Genomic DNA, 14,572 nt, shown 5'->3' with positions numbered 1-14,572 from the left:
ATTACTTTTTGGATGTTATAGTATATATGGCAGCTGCACCTTTAAAGAGAGAGTCTATCAGCACAAAGTAACTGTTCAAACCAAGCACAGATGCAAGCAATTCAATGCCCCTTTACGCCTACTCGTTTTCCAGCTCTCTCTCTTCTTCCCTGTAAAGCCTAAACTGTCAATCAAGGAAAATGAGAGGGGAGGTAGACAGAAAATAAGTAGGAGGGAAGATGCACTGAACTGCTTGGGAGTGCGTGTCACGAGTTTACAGAGACAGAGAGGGGCCAAAAGACCACGGGGTTTGACTGCACATACTCCTACACTGATTAGTACAACTTCATAGTAAACAGTTCAGGTTCCTGCTAGGAGTGCAGGAGTTTATCTGTTCAGTTGAGTGCTCCTAGAGATTTCCTGCTTTGATGGTCTCAGCTGCTCAGTGTTGGCCACTCTCCTCTGCTATATATACTGGCCTCTGGCAATCAGGGATTACCAGTGTTGGTTTCATACTGCCTGGTTCTGGAGTTGATTGAGGAGGTGGTTGGAATGTTGTTCAGACGACTGTTGCTTGGTGATTTGTCTGTGTGCATATCTTCATCCTCATCTATTTGGTTTTTCCTCCCTTTATTTCCCAATGTTCCACTCTTTGTGAGTGCATATTTGTGTGATTTGCATTTTCATTTATCCCTGTATGTCTTGTTAGTATAGCTTGCCCATTCTTATACACTACAACTCCCCACTTCCATGGGTGGGAGAGGGGACAGATAAGGGCTGATTTTGGAGCTCAGCAAGACATTTGAGACTAATGTCGTCACCTTCAGAAGATAACAAGGAAGCAGGCTTAGCTTTAGGGATAGGGAAGGAGCCCCTAGTCCTAGGATATCCTGTAACAATGTCATGACAGCCTGTTCTTAGTTTGAACAGTCATTCTGTGCTGATAGACTCCCTATAAAGAGAGTCTATCAGCACAAAATGACTGTTCAAACTACTTACATTGACATCTCTGGCTTTATATAGAGCCAGAGAAGGGCAGAGATACAGTCCTGCTCATTGTTATTGGCACCCATGAAGTTTATGTGGAATATCTCCTGAAAAAAAAAAGAATCAAGTGAAACAGTTTTTTTTTATATAACACTCGTGTTAAATATAAAAAAGAAAATGAAAAACAATCATTTAAAATTCAAAACAACGGGAGGGAAAATTAGAAAAACAAAGCTTTCTTTGACACTGGTATTGGCACCCTTTACATTAAATTAGTATGGAAACACATTTTGACTCGCCTTCGGTAAATCACAAATGAGAATCACCTGTTATTAATTGTCGGTGCCTATGTGACATGAATTAGCCAATGAATGATTACTTCATTGTTTTAAACAGCCACATGGTAGGTGGGGTTCCTTTGTCACAATTGTGAAGACAAAGGAGCTGTCTGAGGACATCAGAACTGCTATTAGCAAAAACAAAGACTTCCAAAGAGTATAAAAGCATTATGCCATCTCCAAAGACCTTGGTATCTCAGTTTCAACAGTGCGCAATGTAAAGATGTTTGTCAAGCATGGTACCGTCAAAAACTTCCCTGGACTTGGGGGAAAGTGGAAAATTGACAAAAGATGTCTTCGAAGGTTGGTGCGAATGGTGGAAAAAACACCACGTTAAACATCCAAAGACCTGAAAACTAACCTGGAACAGTTTTGGGTCATAGTTTCAACAAAGTATCGTACACCACACACTAAACCAAGCAGCACTTTATGGCTGAAGGTCAGGGAAAAGACATTGCTGAAGAAAAGACATAAAAAGGAACAACTGATATTTGCCAAGGAGTACCTTGATAAACCACAATCCTTCTGGGAAAATGTTCTGTGGACACATCAAACAAAAATAGACAAAAAACACCCTACAACAGTTAACCCCTTTACCCCCAAGGGTGGTTTGCACGTCAATGACCAGGCCAATTTTTACAATTCTGACCACTGTCCCTTTATGAGGTTATAACTCCGAAACGCTTCAACGGATCCCGGTGATTCTGACACTGTTTTCTCGTGACATATTGTACTTCATGATAGTGGTAAAATTTCTTTGATAGTACCTGCGTTTATTTGTGAAAAAAACGGAAATTTGGCGAAAATTTTGAAAATTTCGCAATTTTCAAACTTTGAATTTTTATGCAATTAAATCACAGAGATATGTCACACAAAATACTTAATAAGTAACATTTCCCACATGTCTCCTTTACATCAGCATAATTTTGGAACCAATTTTTTTTTTTGTTAGGGAGTTAAGGGTTAAAAGTTGACCAGCAATTTCTCATTTTTACAACACCATTTTTTTTTTAGGGACCACGTCTCATTTGAAGTCATTTTGAGGGGTCTATATGATAGAAAATGCCCAAGTGTGACACCATTCTAAAAACTGCACCCCTCAAGGTGCTCAAAACCACATTCAAGAAGTTTATTAACCCTTCAGGTGTTTAATAGGAATTTTTGGAATGTTTAAATAAAAATGAACATTTAACTTTTTTACACAAAAAATTTACTTCAGCTCCAATTTGTTTTACTTTACCAAGGGTTACAGGAGAAAATGGACCCCAAAAGTTGTTGTCCAATTTGTCCTGAGTACGCTGATACCCCATATGTGGCAGTAAACCACTGTTTGGGCGCATGGGAGAGCTCGGAAGGGAAGGAGCGCCGTTTGACTTTTCAATGCAAAATTGACAGGAATTGAGATGGGACGCCATGTTGCGTTTGGAGAGCCACTGATGTGCCTAAACATTGAAACCCCCCCACAAGTGACACCATTTTGGAAAGTAGACCCCCTAAGGAACTTATCTGGATGTGTGGTGAGCACTTTGACCCACCAAGGGCTTCACAGAAGTTTATAATGCAGAGCCATAAAAATAAAACAAAATTTTTTTCCCACAAAAATTATTTTTTAGCCCCCAGTTTTGTATTTTCCCTAGGGTAACAGGAGAAATTGGACCCCAAATGTTGTTGTCCAATTTGTCCTGAGTACGCTGATACCCCATATGTGGGGGGGAACCACCGTTTGGGCGCATGGGAGGGCTCGGAAGGGAAGGAGCGCCATTTGGAATGCAGACTTAGATGGAATGGTCTGCAGGCGTCACATTGCGTTTGCAGAGCCCCTAATGTACCTAAACAGTAGAAACCCCCCACAAGTGACACCATTTTGGAAAGTAGACCCCCTAAGGAACTCATCTTGATGTGTTGTGAGAGCTTTGAACCCCCAAGTATTTCACTACAGTTTATAACGCAGAGCCATGCAAATAAAAAATATTTTTTTTTCCACAAAAATTATATTTTAGCCCCCAGTTTTGTATTTTTCCAAGGTTAGCAGGAGAAATTGGACCCTAAATGTTGTTGTCCAATTTGTCCTGAGTACGCTGATACCCAATATGTGGGGGGGAACCACCGTTTGGGCGCATGGGAGGGCTCGGAAGGGAAGGAGCATCATTTGGAATGCAGACTTAGATGGATTGGTCTGCAGGCGTCACATTGCGTTTGCAGAGCCCCTAATGTACCTAAACAGTAGAAACCCCCCACAAGTGACCCCATATTGGAAACTAGACCCCTCAATGAACTTATCTAGATGTGTTGTGAGAACTTTGAACCCCCAAGTGTTTCACTACAGTTTATAACGCAGAGCCGTGAAAATAAAAAATCTTTTTGTTTTCCCACAAAAATTATTTTTTAGCCCCCAGTTTTGTATTTTCCCAAGGGTAACAGGAGAAATTGGTCCACAAAAGTTGTTGTCCTATTTGTCCTGAGTACGCTGATACCCCATATGTGAGGGTAAACCCCTGTTTGGGCACACAGGAGAGCTCGGAAGGGAAGGAGCACTGTTTTACTTTTTCAACGCAGAATTGGCTGGAATTGAGATCGGACGCCATGTCGTGTTTGGAGAGCCCCTGATGTGCCGAAACAGTGGAAACCCCCCAATTATAACTGAAACCCTAATCTAAACACACCCCTAACCCTAATTCCAACGGTAACCCTAACCACACCTCTAACCCTGACACACCCCTAACCCTAATCCCAACCCTATTCCCAACTGTAAATGTAATCTAAACCCTAACCCCAACTTTAGCCCCAACCCTAACCCTAACCCTAGCCCTAGCCCTAACCCTAACCCTAGCCCTAACCCTAGCCCTAACCCTAACCCTAGCCCTAACCCTAGCCCTAACCCTAGCCCTAGCCCTAACCCTAGCCCTAGCCCTAACCCTAACCCTAATGGGAAAATGGAAATAAATACATTTTTTTTTATTTTTCCCTAACTAAGGGGGTGATGAAGGGGGGTTTGATTTACTTTTATAGCGGGTTTTTTAGCGGATTTTTATGATTGGCAGCCGTCACACAGTGAAAGACCCTTTTTATTGCAAAAAATATTTTTTGCGTTACCACATTTTGAGAGCTATAATTTTTCCATATTTGAGTCCACAGAGTCATGTGAGGTCTTGTTTTTTGCGGGACGAGTTGACGTTTTTATTGAAAACATTTTTGGGCACGTGACATTTTTTGATCGCTTTTTATTCCGATTTTTGTGAGGAAGAATGACCAAAAGCCAGCTATTCATGAATTTCTATTGGGGGAGGCGTTTATATCGTTCCGCGTTTGGTAAAATTGATAAATCAGTTTTATTCTTCGGGTCAGTACGATTACAGCGATACCTCATTTATATCATTTTTTTATGGTTTGGCGCTTTTATACGATAAAAACTATTTTACAGAAAAAATAATTATTTTTGCATCGCTTTATTCTCAGGACTATAACTTTTTTATTTTTTTGCTCATGATGCTGTATGGCGGCTCGTTTTTTGCGGGACAATATGACGCTTTCATCGGTACCATGGTTATTTATATCTGTCCTTTTGATCGCGTGTTATTCCACTTTTTGTTCGGCGGTATGATAATAAAGCGTTGTTTTTTGCCTCTTTTTTTTTTTTTTCTTACGGTGTTTACTGAAGGGGTTAACTAGTGGGACAGTTTTATAGGTCGGGTCGTTACGGACGCGGCGATACTAAATATGTGTACTTTTATTGGGTTTTTTTTTAATTTAGATGAAGAAATGTATTTATGGGAATAATATTTATTTTTTTTTTTCATTATTTTGGAATATTTTTTTTTTACACATTTGGAAAAATTTTTTTTAACTTTTTTACTTTGTCCCAGGGGGGGACATCACAGATCAGTGATCTGACAGTTTGCACAGCACTCTGTCAGATCACTGATCTGACATGCAGCGCTGCAGCCTTCACAGTGCCTGCTCTGAGCAGGCTCTGTGAAGTCACCTCCCTCCCTGCAGGACCCGGATCCGCGGCCATCTTGGATCCAGGGCTGGAGGGAGCAGGGAGGGAGGTGAGACCCTCGCAGCAACGCGATCACATCGCGTTGCTCCGGGGGTCTCAGGGAAGCCCGCAGGGAGCCCCCTCCCTGCGCGGTGCTTCCCTGCACCGCCGGCACATCGCGATCATCTTTGATCGCGGTGTGCCAGGGGTTAATGTGCCGGGGGCGGTCCGTGACCGCTCCTGGCACATAGTGCCGGATGTCAGCTGCGATAAGCAGCTGACACCCGGCCGCGATCGGCCGCGCTCCCCCCGTGAGCGCGGCCGATCAGCTATGACGTACTATCCCGTCCAGGGTCAGATAAGCCCAGGGCACCTCGACGGGATAGTACGTCTAAGGTCACAGAGGGGTTAAGCACGGTGGAGGATCCGTAATGTGGGGTTGCTTTGCTGCGTCTGGTACTGGATACCTTGACAGTATCACAGGAATCATGAAATCAGAGAATTATCAAGAGATTTTTGAGAGAAATATCCTAACCAGTGTAAGAAAACCTTGGTTTGAGTGAAAGATCATGGATTCTCAAGCAAGACAATGACCCAAAGTACGCATCCAAAAGTGCACAGGAATGGTTGAAAAAGAAAAAAATGGACTGTTTTAAAGTATCCAGCAATGAGTCCTGACCTAAATCCCATTCTCAATCCCCAAATCTTTGCGGTGAGCTGAAATCTGTCATTGGTAAAAAGAACCCTGCAAACATTCAAGAGCTTGAACAAACTGCAAAGGAAGAGTGGGAGAAAATACCAGCTGAGAAGGGCACGAAGCTTATGGATGGCTACAAGAAATGTCTGGAGGCTGTCATCAATGCCAAAGGGTGTGCAACTATTAGGTGTGCCTTTATTGCTGCACATGCTGTTTATTCTGTTTCTTCTTTCAAATTGCAACATGTAAGTTGAAAAATAATGTTTTATTGTTGTATTACTTTGGACCACTAATTAAATTCTGAGGGTATAACTTTGGTACATTTCCATTTATTTTTGAAGATATTTTATAGGCTATGAATAAAATGAAGGGGTGCCAATAATGGTGAGCAGCACTGTAGAAAACAAGTAGGTGGGAAAGGGGGCACTGAACTGCTCAGGAGCGCATGTGTTGGGTTTGAACAGTAATTTTTTGCTCTCAGACTCTCTCTTTAACTCACCTTCCTATAATATGCATGCTAATCAAATTCCAGAACACAAACGTACTTGCACTTCCAAGTGCCCATCCTCCTCCATGAACATAGATGATGCTGCGTTGCAATGAACCATGTAGCTCCTTCTTGGGTTCGAAGATTCTGACCTCCACTCCGTCAAACACAGTGTCTGTGACGGTTAAATGAGCAGACGATGTTGGATCCAACTTGTCAAAGTAGCTGGACACAAAATTTAGGACTCGCAAGTGGTGACCAAGACCCACATAGTGGGCAAAGTTGCACTACAAAAATCAAAACAAGAAATATTAAAATGTTTACTTTTAAAACAATAATGGACATGACATATTGAAGGGTTGTCCACTATTAGGACAAACCCTTCTTAAATTAAATGTTCGTGCTGTTCTTGCGGTGTCAGCACTCGCTCTCCTCGGGGCTGTGATGCGATTGTTGTGACACTTGACAACAGCACCCAATCGGCGCTGGCATCACTGTCTCAGCTTTTAAAAAAAATATAAACTTGAAGAGGGAGTCAAAGCAGCTGCAGCTCGGACTTTCTCTTCATGTTCAGTTTGTCCGAAGGTGGGAACAGTGATGCCAGTGCTGATTGGGTGCCAGGCACCAGGTGTCATTCCACCGCATCACAGCCCCGGGACCGCGGCATTTGTCTGATGCAAATCGATAAGTCTGCAGTAACTTTTTCTGTCTTGTTTCTCCAAAATAGACACCCCTAGTAGGACATTTACTACACAGAATTAAAGCACCACTTACCAGTCGCCATCTTCTGCACTTCCCAGCACCTTTCCGGACCCGGTCTGCCATCTTGTGGCCGCAGCTCCTGACTATCCGGAAGTCAGAGCTAATGGTCTCAAGCTCTCAATGTAAGTCTACAAGAGCCTCGTTCTGGCTCACATACAGATGAACTAGTTACTTCTCAGTGTTACTCTATATCTATCAGAGCCTGTTTTCAAATTCCTGACCAGTGTCTGGGTATGTGGTAATAACTCTAAAACATATCCCAGTGATTGAGAATGTTTTTTAGTGACACTTTGTACTTTATGTCAGAGGTAAATTTAGGTCGATATTTTGTGCGTTTCTGAAAATATCGGAGTTTTGGTGAAAATTTCTTCAATTTTTAAAATGTTAATAAATATCTGGTTTCAGGGCACAAAAATTTTATGAGATATAACTAACATTTATCACGTCTACTTTACATCTGTAGAATTTTTCAAACATAATTTGTTTTTCTAGGAAGTTAGAAGAGTTAACAGTAGATCAGCAATTTCTTGTTTGCCCAACTAAATTTACAAAACCAATTTTTTTAAGAGCCCACATCATATTTGAAGTGAATTTTAGGGCCTATGTGACAGAAAATGCCCAGAAGTGACACAATTTTAAAAACTGCACCAATCGAAGAGCATGAAAGCACATTCAATAACTTTATTAACCCTTCAGGTGTTTCACAGGAATTTAAGCAATTTGGAAGGAAAAAATGAAAATGTTAGCTTTTTTCTAAAAAAAATTGTGCAATTTTTTCCTGAGTGCGCCAATACCATACATGTAATCAAGGAATACTTATCAGGCATAGTGGAATGCTCAGAAGGGAAGGAGCAGCATATTATAGTTCAGATTTTGTTGTTATGGTTTGCAGATGCCATGTCACATTGGCAGAGACCCTGAGGTACCAGAGAAGGGGAACCTTCCCCATAAGTAACCCCATTTTACAAACTACACCTTTCAATGAATTCATCTAAGGGTGCAGTGATCATACTGAAACCACAAGTGTGTCACAGAATATGGCATCTGTACGGCGAGATTTTCTCGCCGACTTGCAAAATGGACATATAATGGATCCATGGGCTCAAGTATTCGTGAAAATTTGAGTATATATATATATATATATATATATATATATATATATATATATATATATATATATATATATATATATATATACATACATACATACATACACAACTGAAGGGGTTAAATAATTTTACAACCAGGAGCCTGCTAATGCAGCTGAGATGCCCCATACAAAATACACCCTATATAATGCTCCAGAAAGTTTATGATGGGCCCTATAAGATGCTCCATACAAAAATATCCCCCATATAATGCTGCACAAAGGTTGATTATTGCCCCATAAGATGCTCCATAGAAACATTTGCCCCATATAATGCTGCATAAAGGTTGATTATGGCCCGTCTTCCGGGTCTCTTTTGCAGTGACTGTTCAGGCAGAGGGCGCACACTAAACTCGTCATCTCGCCCTCTGATCTGAATGCCACAGCCAGAGGACATGGAAGACGGAGCCCGGAGGTGGAAAGGGGACAGGTGAATATCACAATTCTCACCCTTCCCCGTCATACTTACCCTCCCGACGCAGTCTCTGGCAGCTTCTCTGATGTGATGGCCTCTCCGGCGCCGTCAGCTCTTCCTGTATTCAGCGGTCACTGGTACCGCTCATTAAAGTAATGAATATGCACTCGACTCCTATGGGAGTGGAGTCGCGTCCATAGTCATTACTTTAATGAGCGGTACCATGTGACCGCTCAACACAGGAACAGCTGCCGGCACCGAAGAGACCATCGCATCAGAGAAGCAGGGATGCGCAGACCGCGTGGGAGGGTGAGTATGATGTGACAGAGAGATGGACCGGGGGAGAGGGGAGACAGATTGGTGGGGGTAACGGGAGACAGACCAGTGGGGGTGACTCGAGTATAAGCCGAGAGGGGCACTTTCAGCCTAACAAAGGGGCCAAAAATCTCGGCTTATACAGTTTGTCTTTTTAAGACAGGTGAAGTGTCTATCCTTGTCTGTTGGGCTACAACAGATACGATTATATCTGATGGCTTGGCTGTAGACGATAGACTTTTTATTGTGTTTCAGGTGGAAGCTGTCCCATCTGAGGTACGGTATGTACATTAGTCAACTGGTTTACAATACTCGGATATCTGAATTGAACCATTTTATATTTTTATGGTGGTATCCGAAAAGTTGATTTCTGTATATGAGTGTTCCAATGTCAAATTTGTGGTGGGATGAAATGCATTAAATCGGTCCAGACTTCATTGATTTAACAGAAGTAGGTCAAGGGTTTGATGGAGCAAGAAGCTAAAAAAGTCACGTTCCCACTTAGCCATCAAGAGGTTGGTGCATTCAGGTGCCATTTTGCTGCCCACAGCAGTTCCGGTTTGTTGTTGATATAGCTGCTCACAAAAATAATAAAAAAATATGTATGAGGCTAAATCTGGTAAGTTGTAGTAGAGACTCAAAAGGGATCCTATTGGTTTCTAGATACATCTGGATGGTTTGTCCATCTTCATGTGGGATGTTAGAATACAGGGATTCCACATCCATAGAGGCTAGGATGGCATCCTTAAGGAGGGGATCCATGGTAGATCGCTTGTTCAACAGGTTTCTGCAGATGGCTGGCTGCTTTTCTTACCTGTGGTTTAAGGACCCTCTCTATCCATCCTTAGATTTTCTCAGTGAGCGTTTCCAATCTTGAGATAATTAGCCTCCCTGAATTACCTAGCCCACATATCTTGGGAAGCATGTCAAAAATTCCTATTAGGATTGACAGGTATTAAGTCTAAAAGGTTTGTAGAATCTGTACCCCGGCCTCTGATGACCCTTTTCAACTCCTCCTTATATTTTGGAGCTGAATATTCAACTAGTGTGATGTGGTTCTGTATACCAGTCAGCTGCCTGTGTGCTTCTTTAAGACTTGAAAGCTAACTTTGTGTAACATCACTTATTTGATTTTTGTTATCCATTGCAAGGTTTCATATTAACAAAATGATTAATGAGCAATCTTTTTTCCAACATGAAACACAGTTTCAAAATTTTTTCTTTTATAGCCCTTTCATAGCACACATACAAGTTACAACCACGTGCCCCCAAGGAAGGGATCGGACAAGTATCTTGTCAAAATAACATACGTCAGAATAAAGTTACGGTAATCTGTGTTGGTCTATCACTTTTAAAACAAGAGATATATTCTTGTACTGCTAAAATAATAAAAATGGAAGCTGGTTTGGCAGCTAATTAGCCGCCTGCAGCTCCCTACTCTTCAAGATGAAATTATAGAGGTCAGAGGGGGCTTAGCCCCATCTTGGATCTCAGGTCGGTCGCCATCTTCCAATCATGGTTTTCTGTGCAGCCATGCTGATATCGACACCATTCTAGTTAGATAGGATGGTCACTACAAAGAAGGTAATTACTGTTACCCTCTTTTTTAACAAGGCAAGCCTCCAGAATAATTGTGTGGGACAGTATCAGCATGGCCGCAGTGCTGCCACCATTCAGCGAGGGCAGACGTGACTGTCTGCTCACTAATCTGTACCTCAGCATCCAGTTCATAGTTTCAAAACCTAGTAGGCCTCATCGTGCACCCCTTGAGCCTGAAGCGTACTCTTTGGTACTCGTGCTGCAGGTTGGAAAATTCTGCTAGAAAATATAGAACAATGCAGGTCCAGACGTAATGCATTTTTTCCGATGACTTCAGAGTCTGTTCACCTTTGTATTGGAGCAGATCCAGCCCCCCAAATTAGAACAGATTGCTGGAAACAATAAAGGTAACAGGACCTATAGTCAATGTGGTCCATGTAGTGCCGATGGTGCCCGGCCAGCAGCGAGCGCGCCACTTCCATTATTTGTGTATTTCGGATCCTATAAAACAGCTGAACTTTACTTGGAAAAGATAGAAGGCGGCTGCTGATAGCTTATTATCAGGCGCCTTATAGCGAGTTATGTGCCTGGTCGTGCGCTGTACTGCAGGGGTGTCAAACTGTATTCCTCGAGGGCATCAAACCATGCGTGTTTTCAAGATTTCCTTAGCATTGCACAAGGTGCTGGAATCATTCTCTGCAGGTGATTAAATTATCACCTGTGCAATGCAAGGAAATCCTGAAAACATGACTTGTTTGCATCCCTTGAGGAATGCAGTTTGACACCCCTGCTGTACTGGACCATCAGATGCCAGCGTAAAGGAACACTGGCAGACATCGCTGCTCCTACAGTAAAGACGTATGGTCCATAACTCAGGGCACAGCCAGCCATTCTGCGTCCTTTTGTCCTGTGACCGTGTTCACAGCTCCGTGTGTGAGCTATGTGGTGAGCGTGCGAGAAGTAGGGGAAAGGTCATGTGTGCATGGATCAAGAGCTGCAAACCAGCCAGCAGGGAGGACACATCGGATCTATAGTCCACCACCCTACTGTAAGAATATACTGAACATCGGGCTATATTAATCCGGAGGATTACAGATGACTGGCACCATGTTCTTTCCTCCACAATGTGCCATCCTATTTTGTAATAGGGATTGCAAAACCCAACACAACCCTCAACCACAGCTGGCTGAAAGATGAAGAAATTCCCTTCTGACAGGCCGGTGTGTGCAGAGTGCACCCAGAGTCAGGTCAATGACCCTCCGGACCCCTGCCCCAGACTGGCGGACCCTAATGGCATATAATTTCTCTTTATGTTTCTAGACACCGAGGCCGGTACAGACATACAAGAAATCTGCACTTATTCCAATGCATTCCAGCTACATGCAGACTGTATATGTGTACCATGATTCTACGAACACGCGGTGAACATGGCAGCGGTGCAGCCTTATGCTCCAGCTTAAAAGAAATGGCGCCACTCTTGCTTATAGGGTGTGACGGGCATTGCAGTTTCTTTCTAAACTATATTCAGGATTCTGATCTGTACGTTTGTAATAGCCCTTTTTTTTCTCTGCCTATTAGCTGATAAAACCAGATCTTATGCACACAATCGAGCTGCCAGAGCTACGAGCACACGCAATAACTCACTTGTGTGTCTGGATCACTGAGTGACATAGCTGTAGGCTACACTGCTTACATGAGCCAGGAAATATTGTGGTCGGGGTGGAAAACAAAACACCATTCATTTGGAGATCTAGGTGGTATATGGAAACTTAAAGGGAATATATCACCCCCTGGACACAAGCTATTAATATGGGTATACAGGTAACAGAATGGTTAAATAGTCCTACCTGTATGCCTCATAGCTGCAGACTAGTTGTGGATAGAGTTTTAATCTTTTATGCTTTATGTTTCCCAAATGAGCCACATTACAGCTTGTTTTTTTGCGGTACAGTTTGGAGTTTTAATTTCTAGGTTTTTTTTTTTTGCTTTGGTGTTTTTACATGTCTTTTGATAGCTTTTTATGCAATTTGTTGTGTGTCAGTATGATATAAAAGCATTTTTTTAAGGAATTAATAATATGTCAGTTTTGCAGATCAGGTCGTTACGGACACAGCGATACCAATTATGTTTACTTTTTTTTTGTTTATACTCAAACACTGCGACTTTAGTGGTGAAATGACTTTGTGAATTGTATTTTTTTTTCTTTTTTTACCTTTTACACATTTTATGTAAAAAAAAAAAAAAAAATTTTTTGTTTAGTTCCACTGTGAGACAAGAAATAATTTTTACTTTGATCGTTGGATCTCATGCATTGCAGTACTCGAGTACTGCAGTGCATGAGAAAGTCAGTGTGTCACTGACACAGCCTGCTAGACCCTGCTTGTAGAAGGATCACCATACCATGTTGTCATCAGCCGACCTCAGGGTACCATGCCAATGATCAGCACTTGTGATTATGATCACGGGGGATCAATCCTACCATAAGGGGTATTTATTTTGAACCCCTATTAACCACTTAAATACAGCTTTTGCGATTGATAGTGGTATTTAAGAGGTTAGCAGGCCCTGATCAGTTCCAAAACCGGCCAGGGCCGATAATAAAGATTGTCAGCTGTGATGTACAGGATGTAGAGTGATCACCAAAGGATATTGCGCCCGTGGGAGGCACTATTCACTTATTCCTGACCGCCAATTTAAAACGGCGATAAGGAATAAGGCCCCTTAACAGCCGTCGTTTTAATGAGCATTGGAGGTTGTTAAGGGACTCAGTTTGAACAGTCAACCTGTGATAACTAAGTCCCATTGCTCCGTGCTTCACAGCGGGGTCCATCATTTAAATACACCTTCCCACCTGCTTGCTTCCCTTCATATCCCCACCTGCCCCTCTTCTTTGATTGACAGCCCTGGCCTCATAGAACCAGAGGAGGGTGGAGGTAGTTGGAAAGCAAGCAGGTGAGAAGGTGTATATAGACCCCGACATGAAGCACCGAGTGCCTGTACTTGGGTTGGGCAGCCATTCTGTGCTGACAGAGGCCCTTTAAAGAACAAAAAGGGTCAGACATGCTGGATCTCCATCCCCCATGGCATCATATGTAAGAAGGGAGTCCCCCGTACACATTAGTCTGTTGGCTGAAACCGTCAGTGTCAGCAGTGTATGGGGGCTTTACTAGAGAGTCCCCCGTACACATTAGTCTGTTGGCTGAAACCGTCAATGTCAGCAGTGTATGGGGGCTTTACTAGAGAGTCCCCCATACACATTAGTCTGTTGGCTGAAACCATCAATGTCAGCAGTGTATGGCGGCTTTACTCAAGGCTCTTTTAGAGGGGCTGATAATCGCAAAGTATAAGTATGCCACAATCAGAAAAATGTTCATTGGCTGATCATTTATGAGGACCCTGATGTTATCATTGTCAGCCACATATCAACACAAGTCAACAGAGGGCGTGCTACCACCAATACACATACTGTATAAGAACAATAAAAATAACCATTGTTCGCAGTGTGAACACTGCCAAAAATCACCACACAGACTTGTATACAGTCGATCAGCGGTCGTTAATGGGGAGAAATCGGGAAGTCTAAAAAAAAAGGCTTTTAAATGCAATACTCCACAAGTATGTAAATTTGTTCTCCTCCAGAAGGAACAAAAACTCATACTGGCAGAAACAGACATCCATTTGTAGTAAAATGTTTTGAGGGCCTTACCCCTGACCAGTACACAGCAGAGTACAGGTCGGCTGGATGAGGAAGAGCACAGGGAATAATAATATAATTCATGGGGACATGTAACGATGTGTCTCACCTCATGAGCTGCTACAGGGAGATTGGGAAAAAAATTATTTTGCAGCATCTCCCTTTATTATGAATTCCACCCTCCAGGAAAGCGTTGTCAGCGCTCCACTTCTCTCAGGTCACATTCTTAGAAC

General features: G+C 42.5%; 1 protein-coding gene across 1 annotated transcript in view; it reads right to left on the bottom strand.

The window, feature by feature from the left end:
* Positions 1-14,572, bottom strand: part of NCEH1 (neutral cholesterol ester hydrolase 1) — a 37,680-nt gene that overhangs the window by 16,272 nt on the left and 6,836 nt on the right. The window contains exon 2 of the mRNA XM_069727308.1: positions 6,526-6,754. Coding sequence (XP_069583409.1) covers positions 6,526-6,754 — 229 coding nt within the window. The remainder of the gene's footprint in view (positions 1-6,525; positions 6,755-14,572) is intronic.

Source organism: Ranitomeya imitator, chromosome 5, assembly GCF_032444005.1.
Source record: "Ranitomeya imitator isolate aRanImi1 chromosome 5, aRanImi1.pri, whole genome shotgun sequence".
NCBI lineage: Eukaryota > Metazoa > Chordata > Amphibia > Anura > Dendrobatidae > Ranitomeya > Ranitomeya imitator.
The sequence above is the reverse complement of the archived record's forward strand: the minus strand, read 5'-3'. Positions and strand labels throughout refer to the sequence as shown.